Source organism: Garra rufa, chromosome 4 (genome assembly GCF_049309525.1).
Source record: "Garra rufa chromosome 4, GarRuf1.0, whole genome shotgun sequence".
In the NCBI taxonomy this organism is placed as follows: domain Eukaryota; kingdom Metazoa; phylum Chordata; class Actinopteri; order Cypriniformes; family Cyprinidae; genus Garra; species Garra rufa.
In genome coordinates this window covers 30,079,312-30,099,098 of record NC_133364.1, presented here as the reverse complement: position 1 = coordinate 30,099,098, position 19,787 = coordinate 30,079,312, and the positions used below count along the sequence as shown (strand labels likewise).

The 19,787-nt window shown below is 37.9% G+C and overlaps 1 protein-coding gene across 2 annotated transcripts in view; it reads left to right on the top strand.

Moving 5' to 3' along the window:
- Window positions 1–19,787, top strand: part of LOC141333810 (copine-8) — a 187,040-nt gene that overhangs the window by 127,818 nt on the left and 39,435 nt on the right. For both annotated transcript variants that reach the window (XM_073838952.1, XM_073838951.1), the window contains 5 exons: window positions 4,563–4,667; window positions 8,191–8,232; window positions 10,579–10,654; window positions 12,622–12,675; window positions 13,587–13,648. In XM_073838952.1, coding sequence (XP_073695053.1) covers window positions 4,563–4,667; window positions 8,191–8,232; window positions 10,579–10,654; window positions 12,622–12,675; window positions 13,587–13,648 — 339 coding nt within the window. The remainder of the gene's footprint in view (window positions 1–4,562; window positions 4,668–8,190; window positions 8,233–10,578; window positions 10,655–12,621; window positions 12,676–13,586; window positions 13,649–19,787) is intronic.

Here is a 19,787-nt window from a genome sequence, read left to right as displayed (position 1 = left end):
CTGATCACAGACAGAGATGAATTCCAGTGTCCTGGCAAGATCACCAGGCACTTCTTGTGTCCCTCTTGTACTGGCTGTAATGCAGACAAAGGACCACTATCTCTCCTCGCGTGCCTGAGAGCCGAGGAGCATTTCTCCCCCTGCACTGGTCTCATGACAGGCAGCAGTCGAGAACTCTATCCTCGTGTGCCCGAGGGCCGAGGCTCAGGTATCCCTCTTGTCTGGTGGTGGATCACAGACAGAGATGAATTCCAGTGCCCTGGCAAGATCACCAGGCACTTCTTGCGTCCCTCTTGTACTGGCTGTAATGCAGACAAAGGACCACTATCTCTCCTCGTGTGCCTGAGGGCCGAGGTTTATTTATCCCTCTTGTCTGGTGGTGGATCACAGACAGAGATGAATTCCAGTGCCCTGGCAAGATCACCAGGCACTTCTTGCGTCCCTCTTGTACTGGCTGTAATGCAGACAAAGGACCACTATCTCTCCTCGTGTGCCTAAGGGTCGAGGTTATTTATCCCTCTTGTCTGGTGGCTGATCACAGACAGAGATGAATTCCAGTGTCCTGGCAAAATCACCAGGCACTTCTTGTGTCCCTCTTGTACTGGCTGTAATGCAGACAAAGGACCACTATCTCTCCTCGCGTGCCTGAGAGCCGAGGAGCATTTCTCCCCCTGCACTGGTCTCATGACAGGCAGCGGTCGAGAACTCTATCCTCGTGTGCCCGAGGGCCGAGGCTCAGTTATCCCTCTTGTCTGGTGGTGGATCACAGACAGAGATGAATTCCAGTGCCCTGGCAAGATCACCAGGCACTTCTTGCGTCCCTCTTGTACTGGCTGTAATGCAGACAAAGGACCACTATCTCTCCTCGTGTGCCTGAGGGCCGAGGTTTATTTATCCCTCTTGTCTGGTGACTGATCACAGACAGAGATGAATTCCAGTGTCCTGGCAAGCTTTACCAGACACTTCTCGAGTCCCTCTTGTACTGGCTGTAATGCAGACAAAGGACCACCATTTCTCCTCGAGTGCCTGAGGGCCGAGGCTCATTATCCCTCTTGTCTGGTGATGCGTCACAGACAGAGATGTATTACCACTCGCGTCCTGGCAAGATCACCAGGCGGAGTTACCACAGTGTCTCATCAGGTGAGTATTCTAGACACTTTCCCTTCTCGGTCTTGCGAGACCAGACGAAGGACGACATGACCTCGTGGGCTCGAGGGCCGAGGTACTCTCTTCCCTCTGATCTGGTGGGCTCCACAGTCAGAGATGTATTACCACCCATGTCCTGGCAGGTTCCCCAGGCTGAGGTTTGTATTGTATTGTAACGCTGTCTTTTCCCCCCTTGTTCTAGCAGACACTAGGCAGGGTGCGGAAATTATGGGGGCGTTGATACCTCGTTCCCCATAGCGTTTCAGGACGCAGTGTAGAGTTCCCGGAAGGGAACGTCTCAGGTTACGTATGTAACCCTGGTTCCCTGAGGGAACGAGACACTGCGTCTCGGACCATAATTCCCGCATCCCTGCTGCGCTCGTTTCATTCCTTTGAAGCTGACGCCGGCTTCAAACGCACGTGCTTTTATACTTCCTGGTCGATGACGTCACCGCGCCTGTGACGTCACTCCCATTTCTCATTGGACGTTGGACTATGACTCAGAGTGCGGCCCGCCAATGGCGTTCCCCATAGCGTTTCAGGACGCAGTGTCTCGTTCCCTCAGGGAACCAGGGTTACATACGTAACCTGAGACGTTTTTCGACATACCCTAAGTGTCATGTACTGGGGGAAAAAAACAGAGTTCAGGCAGAGAAAGACAAGACTAGCATTTAAGGTTAAAAAGTATATAAATTGTAATAAAAATATTATAAATAATAATTTCGCTAGATAAGACCCTTCTTCCTCATCTGGGATCATTTACAACCGCATTTGGGATCGTTTGAAGCCGCATTTAAACTGTATTTTGGAAGTTCAAACACGGGGCACCACTAAAGTCCACTATATATTTCCCTCAAAAAACATAATTTCTTTACGACTGAAGAAAGAAAGACATTGACATCTTGGATGACAAGGGGGTGAGTACATTATCTGTACATTTTTGTTCTGGAAGTGAACTTCTCCGTTAACTGTTCAGGACAAACAAGGGACTCAAGAACAGCTATCACAAAAAAAAAAAAAAGGCTATGGATCATTCAGGTAACAACAGTATTAAGAATCAAGCGTATGTAAACTTTTGACCGGGTTTATTTTAATAAATTCAACTATTTTTTATTGTGGACCACATGTAAACGTCTTTACAATATGTAAAATATTTTATTCAGGTCAGTACCAAATAAAAAACAACATGCAATTTTTTAAAGTGGAAAGTGCAATTGATCCTTTTTATTTTGCTAAAATAATTAACATTTTCCAGATTCTGCAAGGAGCATGTAAACTTTTGACCTCAGCTGTATTAAAACAGTGTTATTAAAAGATCAAATTCAGTATACACCTTATTGATGATGCATACTTTACATAGAAAATGAGATGTACCCACTAAATAGTTAAGTGTTTTCTTTACAATGGTTTTCTATGGGAAAACATTAAATGTGAAATTTTGTTTATAACATTTGGATTGTGGTTCATCTGCTCGCCTGTACAAAGTCATCAATAAGGTGTATACTGAATTTGGTCTTTTAATGTCACTGTTTTAATATATTACTACTTACAAATCTCGTAAAAATAACTGGCGGTCAATATTGAAAATGCTTGTTTTCCCCTTCAGGTGGACGTTCCTGTAAGGTTGTGACGTCACATGACTATAAATGGTCACCAAATTAGTTAGCCAACATACTTTAAAATATATATATTTTTAAATATCTATCCCTTTAATGTAAGTGATGAGTTTTAGAGAGATTACAAAAGAGCCTTCACCCCCCTGAACCATGAGGACGTGAGGTAAACAGTATGTGTGTGTGTGTGTGTGTGTGTGTGTGTGTGTGTGTGTGTGTGTAAGAGAGCAAATAGGAAAAAGGCCAGTATTGAGCTGTGTACTGAGGCCATAACTGAACAATCCATTTATGTCTCTGTCCTTTAGAGAGCAGAGTCTGTTTTTTAAAGTAAATCCTGAGGTGATTTGACAGAGGTATAGTGAGAGAGGGATAGCTGAAGGACCAGCATCAGAAAGTCAAACCAAATGTGTCAAATATTTGCTCAGTTTCGGAAACAGTCGTGTTGATGCTTAGCAATAAAACCAATACAGATTTCCAACAATAATTACCCCCTATTTGGACAGTTTTCAATGTTTTGAACAGAAAATATTTCTGCAAAGCTCCACAGTGAAGATTGCCAAATAAAGTGTGATTTCAGCTTAGGCAAACATGATCAGCTTGTGTGTATGTATGTATGTATGTGTGTGTGTGTGTGTGTGTGTGTGTGTGTGTGTGTGTGTGTGTGTGTGTGTGTTAAACTCCACTTTCTACTTTAAAAATTTGACTAGTTTTAGCTCACATTTGAATTATGTCTTCAAACTAGGGTTGTCAATCAATTTAAACATATTAGCACACAATTTCATCAATGCCTACAGGCTTGTTTAAATATAACACTTTCTGTTAATTGCGACATTCATATAAATGTATGCACTGTAAATTTATGCAATGGTATTCTTCTCAAACTACAAACAGATTTTATATACTGACTGCATAAAACATATTGGTATTGCAAACTCAATGCAAATCTGTATTAACATAATAAAACAACATTCATCATTCCATTTACATACAGTATTTTTACATGTGTAGAGATGCAATCTCCTGCTGGTATTCATGTTAGCATTCTTTGAATGTTGGTGTTTAATTTGTAAGGCTCTGATTATGATGAAATTCCACTGTAGACTGGAAATGACTTCAGAGAATGGCTTTATTTTTGATCAATTATCTTTGCTCGGTAAGGTGGTCATTATAAATCATTAACTGATAATCAAATACAATGCTACAGCTGTTTCTCTGAGACAGAGAAAGAAACTATTCTCGTTAGTTCCAAACATTCTGAGCAGTTTTTAGAACCAGAGTAAAGGGAATAAATCACTTCCAATTTCAAAGAGTAGACAAACAATGCAAAAAATGCTTTTCTTAGACTTGTCTTGTTTCCAGCCAAAATATCGAAAAATTCTTAAATCAAGAAGGATTTTCTAGACGGGTAAAAATGATTGTCTTGTTTTCAGAAAAAGCAAATCAAAATTAAGTGCGTTTTTGCTTGAAACAAGCTAAATAATCTGCCAATTGGGTAAAAAAATAATCTTGTTTTCTAATTGAAATAAGATATTTTTGCTTGCCCCATTGGCAGATTATTTTGGAAAAACTTGTTTGTTTGTTTTTCTGAAAACAAGACAATAATTTGTCTACTAGAAAATCCTTCTTGATTCAAGATTTTTTAGATATTTTGGCTGGAGACAAGACAAAAAATCTAAGTAAGAAGTCAAATGAATACATTTCTTAAAGGCATTTATGTATGTGCTAATGTTTGATCTCAAACATTTTTATTTTATGACAACTTACACTATATATATGTCCAACTATTATCCTGTTATCTTACAGATTTACCATTTGCCATAAGACAGAGGTGGTGAAGAACACGCTGAACCCTGTGTGGCAAGCCTTTAAAATCCCCGTCAGAGGCCTGTGCAATGGCGATTATGACAGGTATGGAATGATTTGTACTGCGTGCTTTAATTGTTTGGAAACAATATTTTGTTGCCATGAAGTACTTTGATTTGAGCTCTTCACATTTGAACTTTGGTTAAATTTTATATTCACACTTTTGTCTGGAAATCACACATTAATTAAATCTTTCATTCCTGCGGTTACTTTGTTACCTCTAACCTGTATTACATTTGTCTATTAATAAATATTAAATGTAAAACAATTTGTTACAAAAAAATTACTAGGTTTTGATTTAATAATAGTTGGAAAACTAGTTACATGTAACAGCGTTACGTAATTTAATTACAAAATAAGTGTAATCTGTTACAGTTACTGAGAAAAAATGTGTAGTTAAATTACAATTACTTATAAAAAGTTTACGATTATAAAGGGGGTTACATCTGAATACATCTTGAATTAATCTTTGATATTTCTTGTTTTGATTTTAAATCTGTGTTAAGGTGCTGAAATCTGATTTTGTGGTGGCTGTGCTTTAAAATTAAATTTTTAGAATCTTATGCTGCCTTTATGCGCTATAAGAGTTATCTTAAATATGTTAATGTTTAAGTTTCTTAAACGGAAATTGGATGTGAATGGTGGTTAAATGTCTCTTATGCTCATAAAGTTCCCTTTATTTGATCAAAAATACAGAAAAAAAGTAATATTATGAAATATTCCAATTCAAAATAACAGTTTTTTATTTCTCTGTGATGCAAAGCTGAATTTTCATCAGCCATTACTCAGTCTTCAGTGTCACATGATCTTTCAGAAATCATTCCAATATACTAATTTATTACTTTTATTATCAATGTTGAAAAAAAGTAGTGCTGCTTAAAAAATTTGTGATTTCTGAAGGATCATGTGACACTGAATATTATAGTAATGATGCTGAAAAATCAGCTTTGCATCACAGGAATTAATTATATTTTAAAGTATATTAAAATAGAAAACCACTATTTTAAATTGCTCTAAAATTTCACAATATTACAGTTGTTTTCTGCGTAAATAAACGCAGTCTTGATGAGCAGAAAAGTCTCCTTTAAAAAGCATTAAAAATCTTGCTTTCATGAACAAAAAATGTGAAGCATTTTGAATGTTTTATAAACAGTAAAACAAGCATATATTTGCTGCGATTTCTAGTCCGATAAGATTAGGAACTACACTCCCATTCCGGCGTAATAGTCAAGGAAGTTTGCTGCCGTAATATGGCCGAAGCAGGCGCAGTAATATCACGCAGCACCTGAAATTAGTTCCCTGCTTGGTTAGCATTTGAACATGTGCTACGTGATATTGCTTCACCTGCTTCGGCCATGTTACGGCAGCAAACTTCCTTGACTATTACGCCGGAATGGGAGTGTAGTTCCTAATCTTGTTGGCCTAGAAATCGCAGCAAATATATGCTTGTTTTACTGTTTATAAAACATTCAAAATGCTTCACATGATTGTTCATGAAAGCAAGATTTTTTATGGTTTTTACAGGAGACTTTTCTGCTCATCAAGACTGCATTTATTTACATTTTTCGCTGGTATTAGTACACGATATAACTACAGAAGAGTCAAGTTTTAAATAGGACATATATCAAAACTCGTTGGTCATTTTTGAACGCAATGCTATTGGTCTAATAGGATTCAATGATCTATGCTAAGCTATGCTAAAAGTGATATCGCCAAAACAGGAGAATGGCTGAATGGATTTCAAAATGGTAAAACTCAACTTACTAACTCGGGGGGAGTTGGAGTTGGAGAATTTCCAAAAAAAGTGGAATGTTCCTTTAAGACATGGTTTTTGGGCGTTAAATAATGCTGCAAACACCAGTAATTTGACAAGTGATTTATTTTAATACTCTCCTCCCATAAATTTTGCGTCTAAAAGGGAGACTCCTACAAATGCATATTCAATAAGGTCAGATGCAAAAATAACTGTGTCCTTGCCTTTTCAGTGGTAATCCTTCACTGCACGTCCTTATTTTCTGGTATTTTAACGTTGGTAAATCTTGCTCTAAGTTGGCACAGAAGAAATTAGTTTAGACTTAAAGCTAATATTAAGAGACATGAGACAACATAGAAGAGAATCCCAACTGCTAAATGGAATCCCAGAAGCCTCCATCATGAGTAGCTCAAACAGGGCTCTTGCTGTGTGGCGATAAAGCGAGAAGCTTCCTCCCCGTAGCGGTACTCACTGATGAGCATCGATCGGTACCATAACGTACTCTCCCACACAATTCCTCGGCTTTATCTCTGATTGAACATGTTGGAAACGAAAGAGAGAGAGAGACAGACGGATCGGAAGAGCGCTGGGTATCCAGAGGAGTCTGGGACGCGAGATAAGCCAGCGCACATGCTCTAATAAAGAAGCACGGAGTGTCTCGCTGATGATAACACTGAGAATGGGTGCTAAGGGGTGCTGTGGGGATTGGGTTGTTGTTAGCATGTGTTGCGTTAAAGCTCTATGTAATTGACAAAGCTGTTCTATTTGAACTGTGCAAACTCATCACTCGCCTGTCACGCCACGGACAGCAGGATTTGTAATTATTTTCTGTCAAAAGGCATTAATCCAGCTCTCTAGCATGTGAAATATTTTTTTCATTTGCCTTCCTGAAAAGAAAGTGCCATGGAAGGAATAATCAATAGATTTTAGTTATAATTCCAGTTATAAAAATGAAGCTCTGACTTTAAAATCTAATGGGCCTACAAAACACGCACAAACATAATTTGAATTCCATATTACATGCCAAATCACTACTTTGAGAATGTCAACCATAAACAGCCTCTATATTGGAATGATCAAATTGACTGTAATTATTATAGTAATTATAATTACAAAACATTATGAGGAAACTGACTTTTCAGAAAGTTACTTTCCACTTAAACATCTGAAGAAAGTTCCTGTGATTTTACAATACCCCATGACACCTGATGTTTGTTCTTTGTTCTGCAAGGTTTTAAAAATGAACAAGGAGGTTAATTAGTGCCACATTTTAAGTATTTTTCTGTCATCAACAATGAAGCCGTACACATATTCTTTTTTGGTGTGATGATTATTACCATGGAAACAAATAATTTCGAAGTCCAACGACATGAACAGCTCTTTAGTATCTCAGCGTTGTCATCTCATGAATATGGTAATTCCGACATGACATGAACACAGCTTTAGGCTAATAAAACTATATTACTTTGGAACAGTTCATTAGAATTCATGCATCACTATTTTTGTTGTTTAGTGCATGCAGTGTTTGTGCTATGGAATTAATTTACATAAATGATACAAATATTATAATGCAAAACACCTCACAATGATACATTAAAATGTGTGACTTGTTACAAAGAGGTGTGATTTTACTTTTAATAGTGATCAAAACTACAATTTCTTCTAGCAGACAATACATTTCGATAGACTTATGATGAAAAATGGACAGATTAGACTTTTCTCATTATACGTGAAATACAAGGTGTATGAAGCTGGTGAGGAAATTCACACAAATGCACACAAATGTTAATTCTGTATCTCTCTTTCTCTTAACAGAACGATCAAGGTTGAAGTGTATGACTGGGACCGGGATGGCAGGTAATGAACTGTAAACAGTCACACGAAGCTTAATATATTCACCTGACACATCCATTAATTTGTAATGTAATGTACTGATAGCTAAAGCCTTCTGACAGGAGCACAGTAAATGAGCATTAAATGCTCTTATGCTCAAATTGTACAGCATTTTAAGTACTTTTTTTATTGGAGTATATTGGTATTTGCAACTGGAAATAGTAATAATAAATAGAAAATATAGCTGCAAGCTGCGATTAGCAGTGTTTAAGCGCTTTAAGGCATTTAAGCACAGACGAAAAAAGACATTACATGTTATTTGTCATTCCTGTAATGACCTAAATCAATAATAAAGAACAGCATTTTTGGCAAATCCAGATCATTTACCATAGAAATACGATCTTTTTTAACGTTTATGACTGGTATAACGCCAGCCGTGGCTTTATCGCCCTTAAACTTTTGAATACTTGTTAAAGGAACACTCCACTCTTTTTGGAAATAGGCTCATTCTCCAACTCCCCCCGAGTTAATAAGTTGAGTTTTACCGTTTTGAAATCCATTCAGCCGTTCCCCTGTTCTGGCAATATCACTTTTAGCATAGCTTAGCATAGATCATTGAATCCTATTAGACCAATAGCATTGCGTTCAAAAATAACCAACAAGTTTCTGTATTTGTCTATTTAAAACTTGACCGTTATATCGTGTTCTTAGACCGGCGGAAAATGTAAAGATGCAATTTTTAGGCCGATAAGATTAGGAACTATACTCCCATTAAGGCCCTGGGGAGGGGGGGGGGTGTTGGAGAATTAGCCTATTTCCAAAACAAAGCGGAGTGTTCCTTTATAAGTCACCTGTCGCATGTGCTCACCAGGGTTTGTGAAGTTTTGATTTTTCGCTTAGGCTTTATAGGTTTTGGGGTATATTTACACAGGTCCGTTTTTTAAACGACCTCATTGTAGCTTCCCAAATGATAAATTTCAACATTTTTCTGATCATTATTGACCTAGAGAGTCCAGAGAATCCCACTGCAGTCGTGTTTTTCAGGTTGAGTGAAAAACCTAGGACTATTTTGCAAAAGCATGTTTTTTACCTACTTATTTTCTCAATCATTAGCTGTAACAAATGGTTTTATTGACAGCAGTGGTTCTAGAGACAAAGTTGTTCGGAATGAGGAGGTGTATCATGTGTACGAATATTGTGCGTATGTGTAAAAAGCCGCACAATATACAATTGTTTACGCTATTGAAAAATGTGAAATCGACCCCCAGTGGCCAATTTCTTTCAAATTTCTCACTGTCCTTTAGAGTCGTGAGTCAAACAGTCCCACCAAGTTTTGTTCTGATCGACCTCTATTAAGCTTGTCTAATAGGTGCTCAAAGTACATGCTTGTTGTGAATTGGCGAAGAAAACTCATTTGGTTCAAAAGTGGCCCTGACCCTTTTAAACATTTTAAAAAGTCCCTTTGCGACAGAGAGTTGAAAGTTCTTTTTTTTTTGATAATAATTGATATTCACTGTCCAGAGATTCTGGTTTGGCTCCGATCGGGAAAAAAAAACCTAGGACTAGTTCGCAAAAGTTGCAAAAATACCTGAACATTTCGCCATTGGTGATGAGCGAATCCGAGGCGTGTTTTGTCTGGTGTGAGCCATACATAAGACGAATTAAGTATGGTTAAGGAGTTATGAGCGATTTCGTACTTTTGATCACTGTAGTGCCCCCGTCAGGCCGATTGGGGCGAGCCTTGGTGACGTTGTAGACAGTTGGAGTACTACATCCCTCAAAGTTACAAGTCCCCATGACTTACGGTTTGATCTGCACGATCAGTTTTACATGGAGATTGCTAATCCTTAGCCACTCTTAACAATTACAAAGGGGTTACAAGTTAATAAATTTAGTTATATACTTTAATTTAGTTATTATTATGGTCAAAACATGTATGTAAAGATGCCAAATAAAGATGCGAAAGCCGAAATACACACTTTTGTGTTTCAAAACTCAATACGAGTATGTGTTCCAACATGTTCCGACACTTTTTGGTTGAAATGTATTATAAATTATAATGTATATGTATTGTATATATTATAAACGTATCATATCTACATTTAGCAAGCACTTTTGTATGTGTTTGGAACCCCAAAAAAGCCTGATCAGTTCATCACATTCATTTACATAAAAGATCATAGTGATTTTAAGGGATTTGCAGGGTGCTTTGATCTAAGATAATTAATTGTTTTATTTCATAGCATGCTAAAAGGCTGAGTACTGTTGAAACAGATCAGAGGAACATTTATCAGAGTCAAATACGCTTATTATGAAACAAATGTAATGTTCTACATGCTGACAAATCTGTGTGTATGTGTGTTTAAACAGCCATGACTTCATTGGAGAATTCAGCACGAGCTATAGAGAACTGTCAAGAGGTCAATCACAATTTAACGTGTATGAGGTAATCTGATTTTATTACTTTTATTAAGCTATATTGTGTTAATTTGCAGAGCTCATTAACATGTTACTTTTTCAGAAAAATGTTTTCACAGTATAATATACTGTAGCTTACAGTATAAATTACTTGTATTACAAGAAGACTGCATCTTTTGACCTAATAAGTGAGAAAGAAGTAAATTAGGTGAGGACTTTGAGAAACTTACACTTAAAAGAAACACATTTAAATACAACAGATCTCAGTGCACAAATATATCTAAATTATTAAACACAGTTGATTTTGACATTTATCAGCACAATTGATTTTGACATTTAACATATTTTCCACTTCAGTTGGCCTGCATATGACTTGTAATGTTAGTCAAGGAGCTTGTCATGGCCATTTTTCAGCCTTTTTTTGTTTTGCTTTTCATTTGCCGCAAAAAGAGTAATTATTTGAAGCTTGTATTGTTATTCAAAGCAAGATTTTTTACCAGTATTTCAGAAAGTAAATAGATGAATAAATTAATTATTTCGTAGATAGTGTATATAGACACAGTATATACTAATATTAGCTATTTTTGCTGATGTACGTATCTTTAAAGTCTCAATATAAACCTCATCTTACAGCACATTGTTGCACTTGAATCAAATTTAGATTCTATCATTTATCCCGTAAACTACCCGTCATTCAATAACAATTACATTATAAAAAGATGCACAAAACAATACAAGCAGTAATGAACAACTTAAATGGTTAAGATCATACTGAAATTATGATTTAAAAAAGGAAATGAATGAATGAATGAATGAGCTACACACAGACAGGAAAATAAGGTTTTGACAGACTACATTTTACATTTTACTGTACACATTTGGTGCTAGTTTTTCTTTTGTTTGGGCAATCAATGTGCTGCCACAAAGTCATAAAGCTGGAGTTTTTTGTAGCTTATTTTCATTCATTCATTCATTCATTCATTTTTGTATGTATGTATTTGACTGGGGAGGAAATGTTGAATTCTGAAAGCCACAGTATATTTTCAAGTCAATTTTCTCTGTGAGTTTTTATAGTCATAATTTATACTACTTATAAATATAGCCATTGTTTAAGTTAAAACGTGATAACAGAGAGATATGTTCACTTTTGTCTTTGAGAATATTAAACAAATTTTAACCTTGTGTTTTCTTAATTAGAGTGAGTTAGATTTAGATTTTACACTGTCATTTAAGAGAAGTGCTTAACAATGTGAGGATTTCGAGTCACAGATCTAAAGAGATGTTGGCAGATGCTCCCATCCTACAGGCTTGTTCATGATTCATTCAGCATTAGTGAGTGGGAGGAACAGATATCTTATTTTATATTTTTATATATCTGGCTCACGCTTTTCCATATGTGAATAATCATCACTTGTAATAACATTCTTTCATTGTGTTTGGTCTTATACTTGTCAAACATATTTCTCTAGTATTTGTATCTTTTTTTCTCCATTTGTCTTTTCTTGCATGCACAAATGCACTCATGGGGAATTTGAATGGAGCAATGCATTTAACAATTCTGGTTCCAATTTTCTGTAATGATTCCACTAATAAGATAAGATAATGCTAAGGTGGCATAGTGGTATTGAGGACTAAGACTGCAACTTAAAAAATAAAGTGAAGCGATCCATGATCAGTTTATTAATTCAAAATTAAAACATGTTACTGGAAAATGTACTTTTAAAATTATAAATACATAGCCATTTTAGAGTTGATTATTTAGTTCATGTTTAAAATGCTGGTTCAGTGTTGTTTTACACAGTTTTGAAAGAGGCTATAAGGAAAGAAAATTATATTTTGAGGCAGATGTCATTTACATAGCTTAAATTTAACTCTGGAGTGTAGAAGGGGTGTTGTGTAATGTCATACAGTACATGCATCTCAATTATGTAGCGTTTATTCAGTCTCGTACAAATTCCATTATCCCGTAAATGATTGTCACTTTTCTCTGCACAGGTCATAAACCCCAAGAAGAAAGGCAAGAAGAAAAAATATCTCAATTCTGGAACTGTAAGCAAACATTTTTCATGCTACATTCTTGATAGTGTATGATTCGGAACTAAAAGTAACATTCACTCGGTGAAAGGACCAAAATATTGTTTATATATACTGTGTATTGTACAATGAGAACATTTAATTCATAAAAACTGTTATTAAGGTGGTTATGAAGGTTGTTATGATGTGGAAATTTGAGATGACATTGGAATTTTACAAGTTTTGATACCACATAAAGAATCAATGCTAGCCCAACTAATGTAAGTAAAAGAAATCATGCTTACTGAAAACAAATAACAGTTAGTAATACAGTTAGTTATACAATTGTAATTGCCGTGTAAATGCATTCATGCCAATTCTGAACAGCCACTTCAAAAGCATTTCTGTGGCACCTTTACAGTCTAAATTTGCCATGTATTTATACAGTTTACTTGAGGTTTAAAATACGTTGTCAAACATTTTTTGCCTTCTTTGCTGACAAATTTCTATTATCTTCAATCCATCTTAGTCCAAGTCATAATTTTGTGCACAGTCTTACTTAAAATAACACAAGATCAAATTAAAATCTCTTCGGTCTCATAAAAGAATGTACGTTGTGACTATAGATAATTTTGACTCATGTCAAGGATGGCAACAGCCAGTAAAACTGTTGACCTGCCATTTATAAAAATTAGACCTAAATTTATAGCGTAATATTATCTAATTACTTACCGTCCCAGTAGTAGAATAAATTTAGTATAAATACGGTACTTTGAATTTGACAAGCTACATTTTCAAACAAGCTTTTTTGGTGCTGTTTTGTTGTGTATGCCTGGGCCAGTATTTTTTTACTTAAATCAGAATCAGTTTTACTTGGAAGATTCTGTGAATCGTTGATATAACAGCATACAGAATCCTCATGGGATTTTCTGGCTTCATATTTCCAGGTGACACTGCTATCGTTTCTTGTTGATACCGAAGTCACCTTCCTGGATTACATCAAAGGAGGGTAAGTGATGTTTTGCTTATTTGCAAACACTTTGCTTTCTTTACAATCAGCTTCTGAGCTGGAAACCCCAACAGACAACACATGCCTGTGGAAAGCAAAGTGACTTGGTGCATTTAAATTCTCATATTACCAGTGGTGACAACACAGCTGTATTTGGCTGTGATCCCAAACCACCCTGAAACTAGGTTGCGTCCTCAACAGCAGGTCTCGACAGGTTCTTGAAGTCCAGTTTGAGTGCTTCTGGGTAATTACACTGGCAGTACAGATGACAGACTTCATACAAACAAGCCGGGCACAATGAGTGATCAAGTCCATTCATGGCAGATGATAGATGAGGCAGCGTTGCTAATCTTAGCACAGGTGTTTGCTATGTGTGTGCGATTAAATGCGAAGGGTAGGCAGGGTGCATCCATGCATGGCAGATTGCACACCCACATTGAGCGCTACTTTTCATTATGTTGGCAAGAGGGAGGCTGCGGTCACCTCTGCTCTGACACCACACCGCCAGGCGTCTATTTTAATGGCTACTCCTTCCTTTTATTCTGAGATGTTTTGGTGAAAGGTCAGTGAGCTCGAGCTGAATTTGTCTACTCCTGGAGGGTACAGTCTGCATGTGTCTCTCACACTTCCTGTAACAGTTTCAGTACTGTAAACTGGTAGAATGTTGGTTTTAGATGTGTAGTAATCAAACACAATGCGCTTTTGGATTTAGGATTTGGAGATGAAGATAATCAGTAAATAATGACACAGGTGATTTCAAATTGCATTTTCACTGCAGCTTCAAAGGACTCCACATGATCCCTGCCAAGTGTCTTATCTAGCGAAACGATCAGTCATTTTCTAAAAAATATACAAATGTATGTACTTTTTTAACCACAAATCCTCATCTTACACTAGCTTTGTGTCCAGTCCTTCACAAAGTAGTCGCGTTGGAAATTATCGACGGAAGTATCAACCCAGTGTTTACAAAGCACATGCCTGAAGAAAGGAAGACATGAACATCTTAGATGACATGGGAAGTGAGTAATTATTAGGAAATTTCAAGGGTTTAAGGGTCAATGACGTATAAGAGTATCAACAAAAAAGAAAATCCTTAATATAGCTGCAAGCAGCGATGACAGGCCCAAGCCATCAAGTCAGCCGCCACACGCTGAAAGTTGTTTGGCGCAGTGTGATCTATATGTGCACTGAGTTTCATATGTATATGTGCAAGTATGTATGATATATGGTCCTCCGCATTCTAGGGGCGCAGTAGAGTCCATGTGTCACACCCATGTACTAGTCTCTGCCGGGCTCTAATGGCTGTGGAGTTCAGGGTGTGTGCCAATTTTCAAGAGTTTGTGAGCATCTTAATGGCCCCAAAAGCCCCAAAAACCTTGACGAAAAGTAAGAATAATAATGAGATATAATAATAGAATTGTAATAATAACACATTTAAGTAATTTTATAAACGTGCCTTAGAAAAAACATTACTGTGTGCAACTAAAGACATAACAATGGCATTTTAAGATCAGTCAGTCAGCTCAGACTTACATTGTAGTCTAGGACTAGGCTTAACCCTTGTTTTTGAAAGCAGGGGGAGGATTCCTAAGGCTTAGGCCCTATTAAAAGAAAAATAAAAAGTTCTTGTGGTTGCACTTTTTGTATTCATGTTTTTTTTTTTTTTTTTTTTCATTTTTATCTCAAGAAAAGTTTCAGTTTAATAACGTAAAGTAAAAAATGCTAATGTGTGGCTTTAAAAGACTTAGAATATGAGCTACTTTTATGATTCTTTTATGTTACTTCTGCAGCTTTTCAGTTATGGTCACAGCTGTTTGAAGATTCTTCAAATATATATAACTTTGTATTTCATGGACAAAAACAACAACATGCAATAATAAACAATAGCAGAATCTAACTATTTTTAAGCATGTAGAGTAAATAACATGCAAATTCACAGTGAGTGCACTATTTTTTTTTCAGGCGAAAACTCCAAAGCAATGTTTCTTGGCAGTAATGGCCGCTGTGTTTTTTGCTGCATGTCATTGTGTGAATGGCTAAAGTGGAAAGTTGTGTAGGGCTGTAAATGGATTCTGTCGAGAACTCTCTCCCATTACGTAATAGCAGCCACGGTTTCCCTATTTATGCACATTTTTCCTCTGCCGTGATAAAAGCTTCTCTGCACCTGTTGGCTGTTGCGGTATGAAACACTGTTAGTGTAATTCCACATGACAGTGTTTGTGCTGTAGCCCACAGCAAAATGCTCCAAATAACTGTGAGCACGCTTAACAGTTTGGAGCAAAAGTTGGTAGATACTTGTTCAAGATTTAAAAATAGTTAGAGAAGTTGTAGTTAGGTACAAAAGTTATATTTTAAAATATTTTTACATATGTAACATAGTTTACTGAGAAGGGAACAAGAAGCTGCGTAATGGCGTTGACGCTATCAGAACACTTCCGTCTGAACCAATGTGTAAAGCATTTGTACTCGCCAATCTGATTGGCATAACATAATGACATGGTGATGAAAAGTAGTACATAACTTTGATGCTGCGTCATGGCATTGACGCTATGGGAACATCAATACCAAAGCATAAACCAGACATAAAAGGTAAATATTCTCTTGCTCTGAAGAGTGCAGTTCCATTATTACCAATATAGCCACATATTAACAGTATATGAGCAATATGACACTCATAGCAGTGCGATATAGCTGGGATTCAGCCGTGCTGCGCAGATATACAGCCATATCGCGCTGCTACAAGTGTGACATTGCATTTATCCAACAGTTTGACAGCACAAGTGTGTTCTTTAAAAAGCCTCTTTTGTGTGGAGCTACTATCTTCCACCACAGATTCAAATCTTAGTTTGACAGTTTAACAGCTGAGCCCAAACCTCCATTACTAATTCGAAAATGTCACTTTAGAACTAGTAACAAAGGAATGTTAAGTCGCTTCATTGAAGTTTGTTGTATTATGTAGAGTATTACAAGAGAAAAATCAGCTGAGCGAGTGTGTTACCTGCATCTGATACCAGCATTCATTCTGTAGGTCATTCTTATATCCATAATCACCAAATCAGCTTGAATGCTTACTGAGGAAAGCGATATCTTTGTCTCAGTTAAGGGGATTTCCCATGATAGCGCTAGTCAATGCATTTGTCGGTTGTGTCCCTATAGTTGCATCTTATAAGGCTGTTTAAAATAATAATAATGTTGTTGTTTTAGTCCCTTTCAGTATAAAAGTCCTTGCGACTCAATCATAAAGACAGTTGTAATAATGTAACTTTCTCTAAAGATCAAATCATAATCACTAACAGATCTTTTCTCAGTAGCAAAATGCCATATTAGTTATATAAAATATTATTTGTTGAGCAATATATATAAATGAACAACAACAGCCAATAAAGAAACATAAGTTTGTACAATAGGAAATAAACACAAGCAAATTATTTAGTCAAAACTACAAAAGCAGCACTCTAGAGACATCAATTAAATAAATATTAAAAATACATTAAACTTAACTTTAACCTTTGCTGTGGAACAAGTTATACGTTAATAAGACCAAAGATTGCCCATTTATTATAAACAAATTGAAGTTTACCTTGTGTAACACCATCTCCACAAATTCCCAAAGAACTGGCTGAGTGTGATGAGTCGCTGCCTCCCCCCTAATTATCATCACCACCCCGTCCCTTATTCGCCACCCTTCTCCAGGCTCCCGACGGGAGTGGGTGTGAATGGGAGAGGAGGGGCGCGGAAACGTCTCGGGCTGGCGGCGTGTGATGAGGAGCACCTGAATGGAATGAAGCCTCATCACCGCCGCTGTTTAAATGCCGAGCGCGCCTCTCCTCAGGAGACCGGTCTCTCCCCCGTGCATGCACGCTGGTGTCCTCGCGGGTCCAGGAAGGGGTGAAAAGGGAAGCCAGCGCCGCCAAGAAGGACGAGCCGCCGGACCCATGGTCCGGCTGAAGACCGCACCCGTGACGGCCGACGGGCCAGGATGCCGGGCCATAGATTCCCCATTGGAAGCGCCGTGGAGGTGCGGAAGGGACGAAGCCGCAAGAGATGCTGCCGCCCCTAGCGCCCCGGACCCAAGCGGGGCGCGCGTGCGGTCGCCGGACTCCGCCCCTTACCTGGACCCTTCCCTACTGAACACTGCCCCTCCTTCACGGAACCCCTTCACACGAGGACACTAGATTCCCTGTTTATTTGGACACTTTTATTTCCCCTTTGGACACTTTTCTTTCTTTTATTATGTTTAATAAAAGCCTCTCCGAGGCCTGACGCCACACCCACTGTGTCTGTCGTTTGCTCCTCCCGCCACACTGAGATACATCAGCGGGTACATGATCAGCTGGAGCTCACATCTACGAAAACGTCTAAACAAACTGTCAAATAGATGCTATTTGTATGTATAAATAGCATTATATTATATTATACTATATTAAACTTATATTATACTTATATTAATTGACACTTATTTGACCTGCTATTACTGAACGTTTGACTGTGATAAACAGCTAGCGGTTCTCATCTTATCTTCTCATTCTTTTCTCCTCTTATCTCTGTTATCGCCATGTCTCTGTCATCTGTCTTTCTGCAGCGTCCCTGAGCAGTGATTGACACTAGTGTGGAGTGCACCTCATTAGCTGCAGGAGATGAAGAGCACAGCGCTCTAGAGAGACAGCCATTGTGATGAAGAACAATCCAATCAGTTAATTGGTATTAGGGAGCCCTCAAGGAGAAGAACTCTGCAAGCATCTGCAGTCGTAAATTACAGCTTTGCGTGTAGAGTTATCTCAAAGGACAGCTGTTGTCAACCATGTGTGTGTGTTTGGTGGAGGATTTTGCACTCTGGATTGAGCTGCACTAACAGCTGTCTTTATACATCATAGGGAGAACTTCCAGAGTTTCATGATTCATTAACAATGTTATGCTGTTGCATGTTAACTCTGAACTTATTTGCTTTAATCTGTTGTGATGGATTGGGAATTCAACTGGCAGAACAGATTCACTGTTACTATCATTAGTGTTCCATCTGTTAGCTCTCGCATGCAACAAAATAAGACTAATGGCGAGTTCAGACTGCATGATTTTAGCCCCGATTTTGACTCGCCAACAGGTTTTGAGAAATCGCCGACAAATGCCAGAAATCACAGGCAAATCGGTGCTCGTTCACGCGAGTGACAATCACACAGTGTGAACTATCAAAGACGCGATCTGAGAGAATCGCCGACGTGTCGCCGACACCCGTGAGATATTTGGCATGCTAAAATATCGGCGATTCAAAATCATGCCGTGTGAAAGGTGATCTGACTGAAAATCACATCGGCAATTACCTACAGCCAATGAGACAGCAACATCCAGGCCAGCGGGAAATTGAGGGAGGAGTTACGAAGGTATAGACCACAATATCAGCAAGAATAGCTTCGGCTTCTTTTCTTTTCGCTGCAAATGAGTGCACATGCAATTTGTATGACGAGCTTCTTGCGGGCTACCATTTTTTTATAATAATCCCAGTCTCACGTGAGAACTTGCACGCCTGACCTCGCGTTGTTTCCATGTCACTTCTCGTGTGTGTTTGGTTGTGAGATGTAGTTTGCAGACCGGGACAAAGTTGTCGGCGATTCTTCCTACTGTAAAGTCATGCAGTGTGAAACCCCCTGTCGCCGATCCATCGTGCAGTGTGAACACAGCAGCAACAGAATGCTACCCCAGATAGTCATGCAGTGTGAAAACATCTGTGACGCGATTGCTTTGAAAATCGTGCAGTCTGAACTCGGCATAACCTAACTAGAATATATGATGTAAATGAAGACCAAAGAGAATGTCAACCCGTTTTAGCACATGATTGGTTTACATAAAGGCTCTAGTGTTGGGCATAATTTTATTATATTTTGCCTACTGTACTGTCAAGTTTTCCTAAATGGACTAGCTTTATCATTCTAGCAATGCATTGTTTTACACTTCACAGGTTTGGCACAAAAATGCAGGATTAACACTACAAAGCTGACAAAAACGAGACGGTAATGAAACAAAAACTCTGTTTGAATGACAAAAACTATGACGTAAATCTGTTGACATTTTCATCAACAAATAAAAATGAGAATAAATGTTAGGGAGAGACTATTTGGGAAGAAATTCATTCAGAACCAATCTG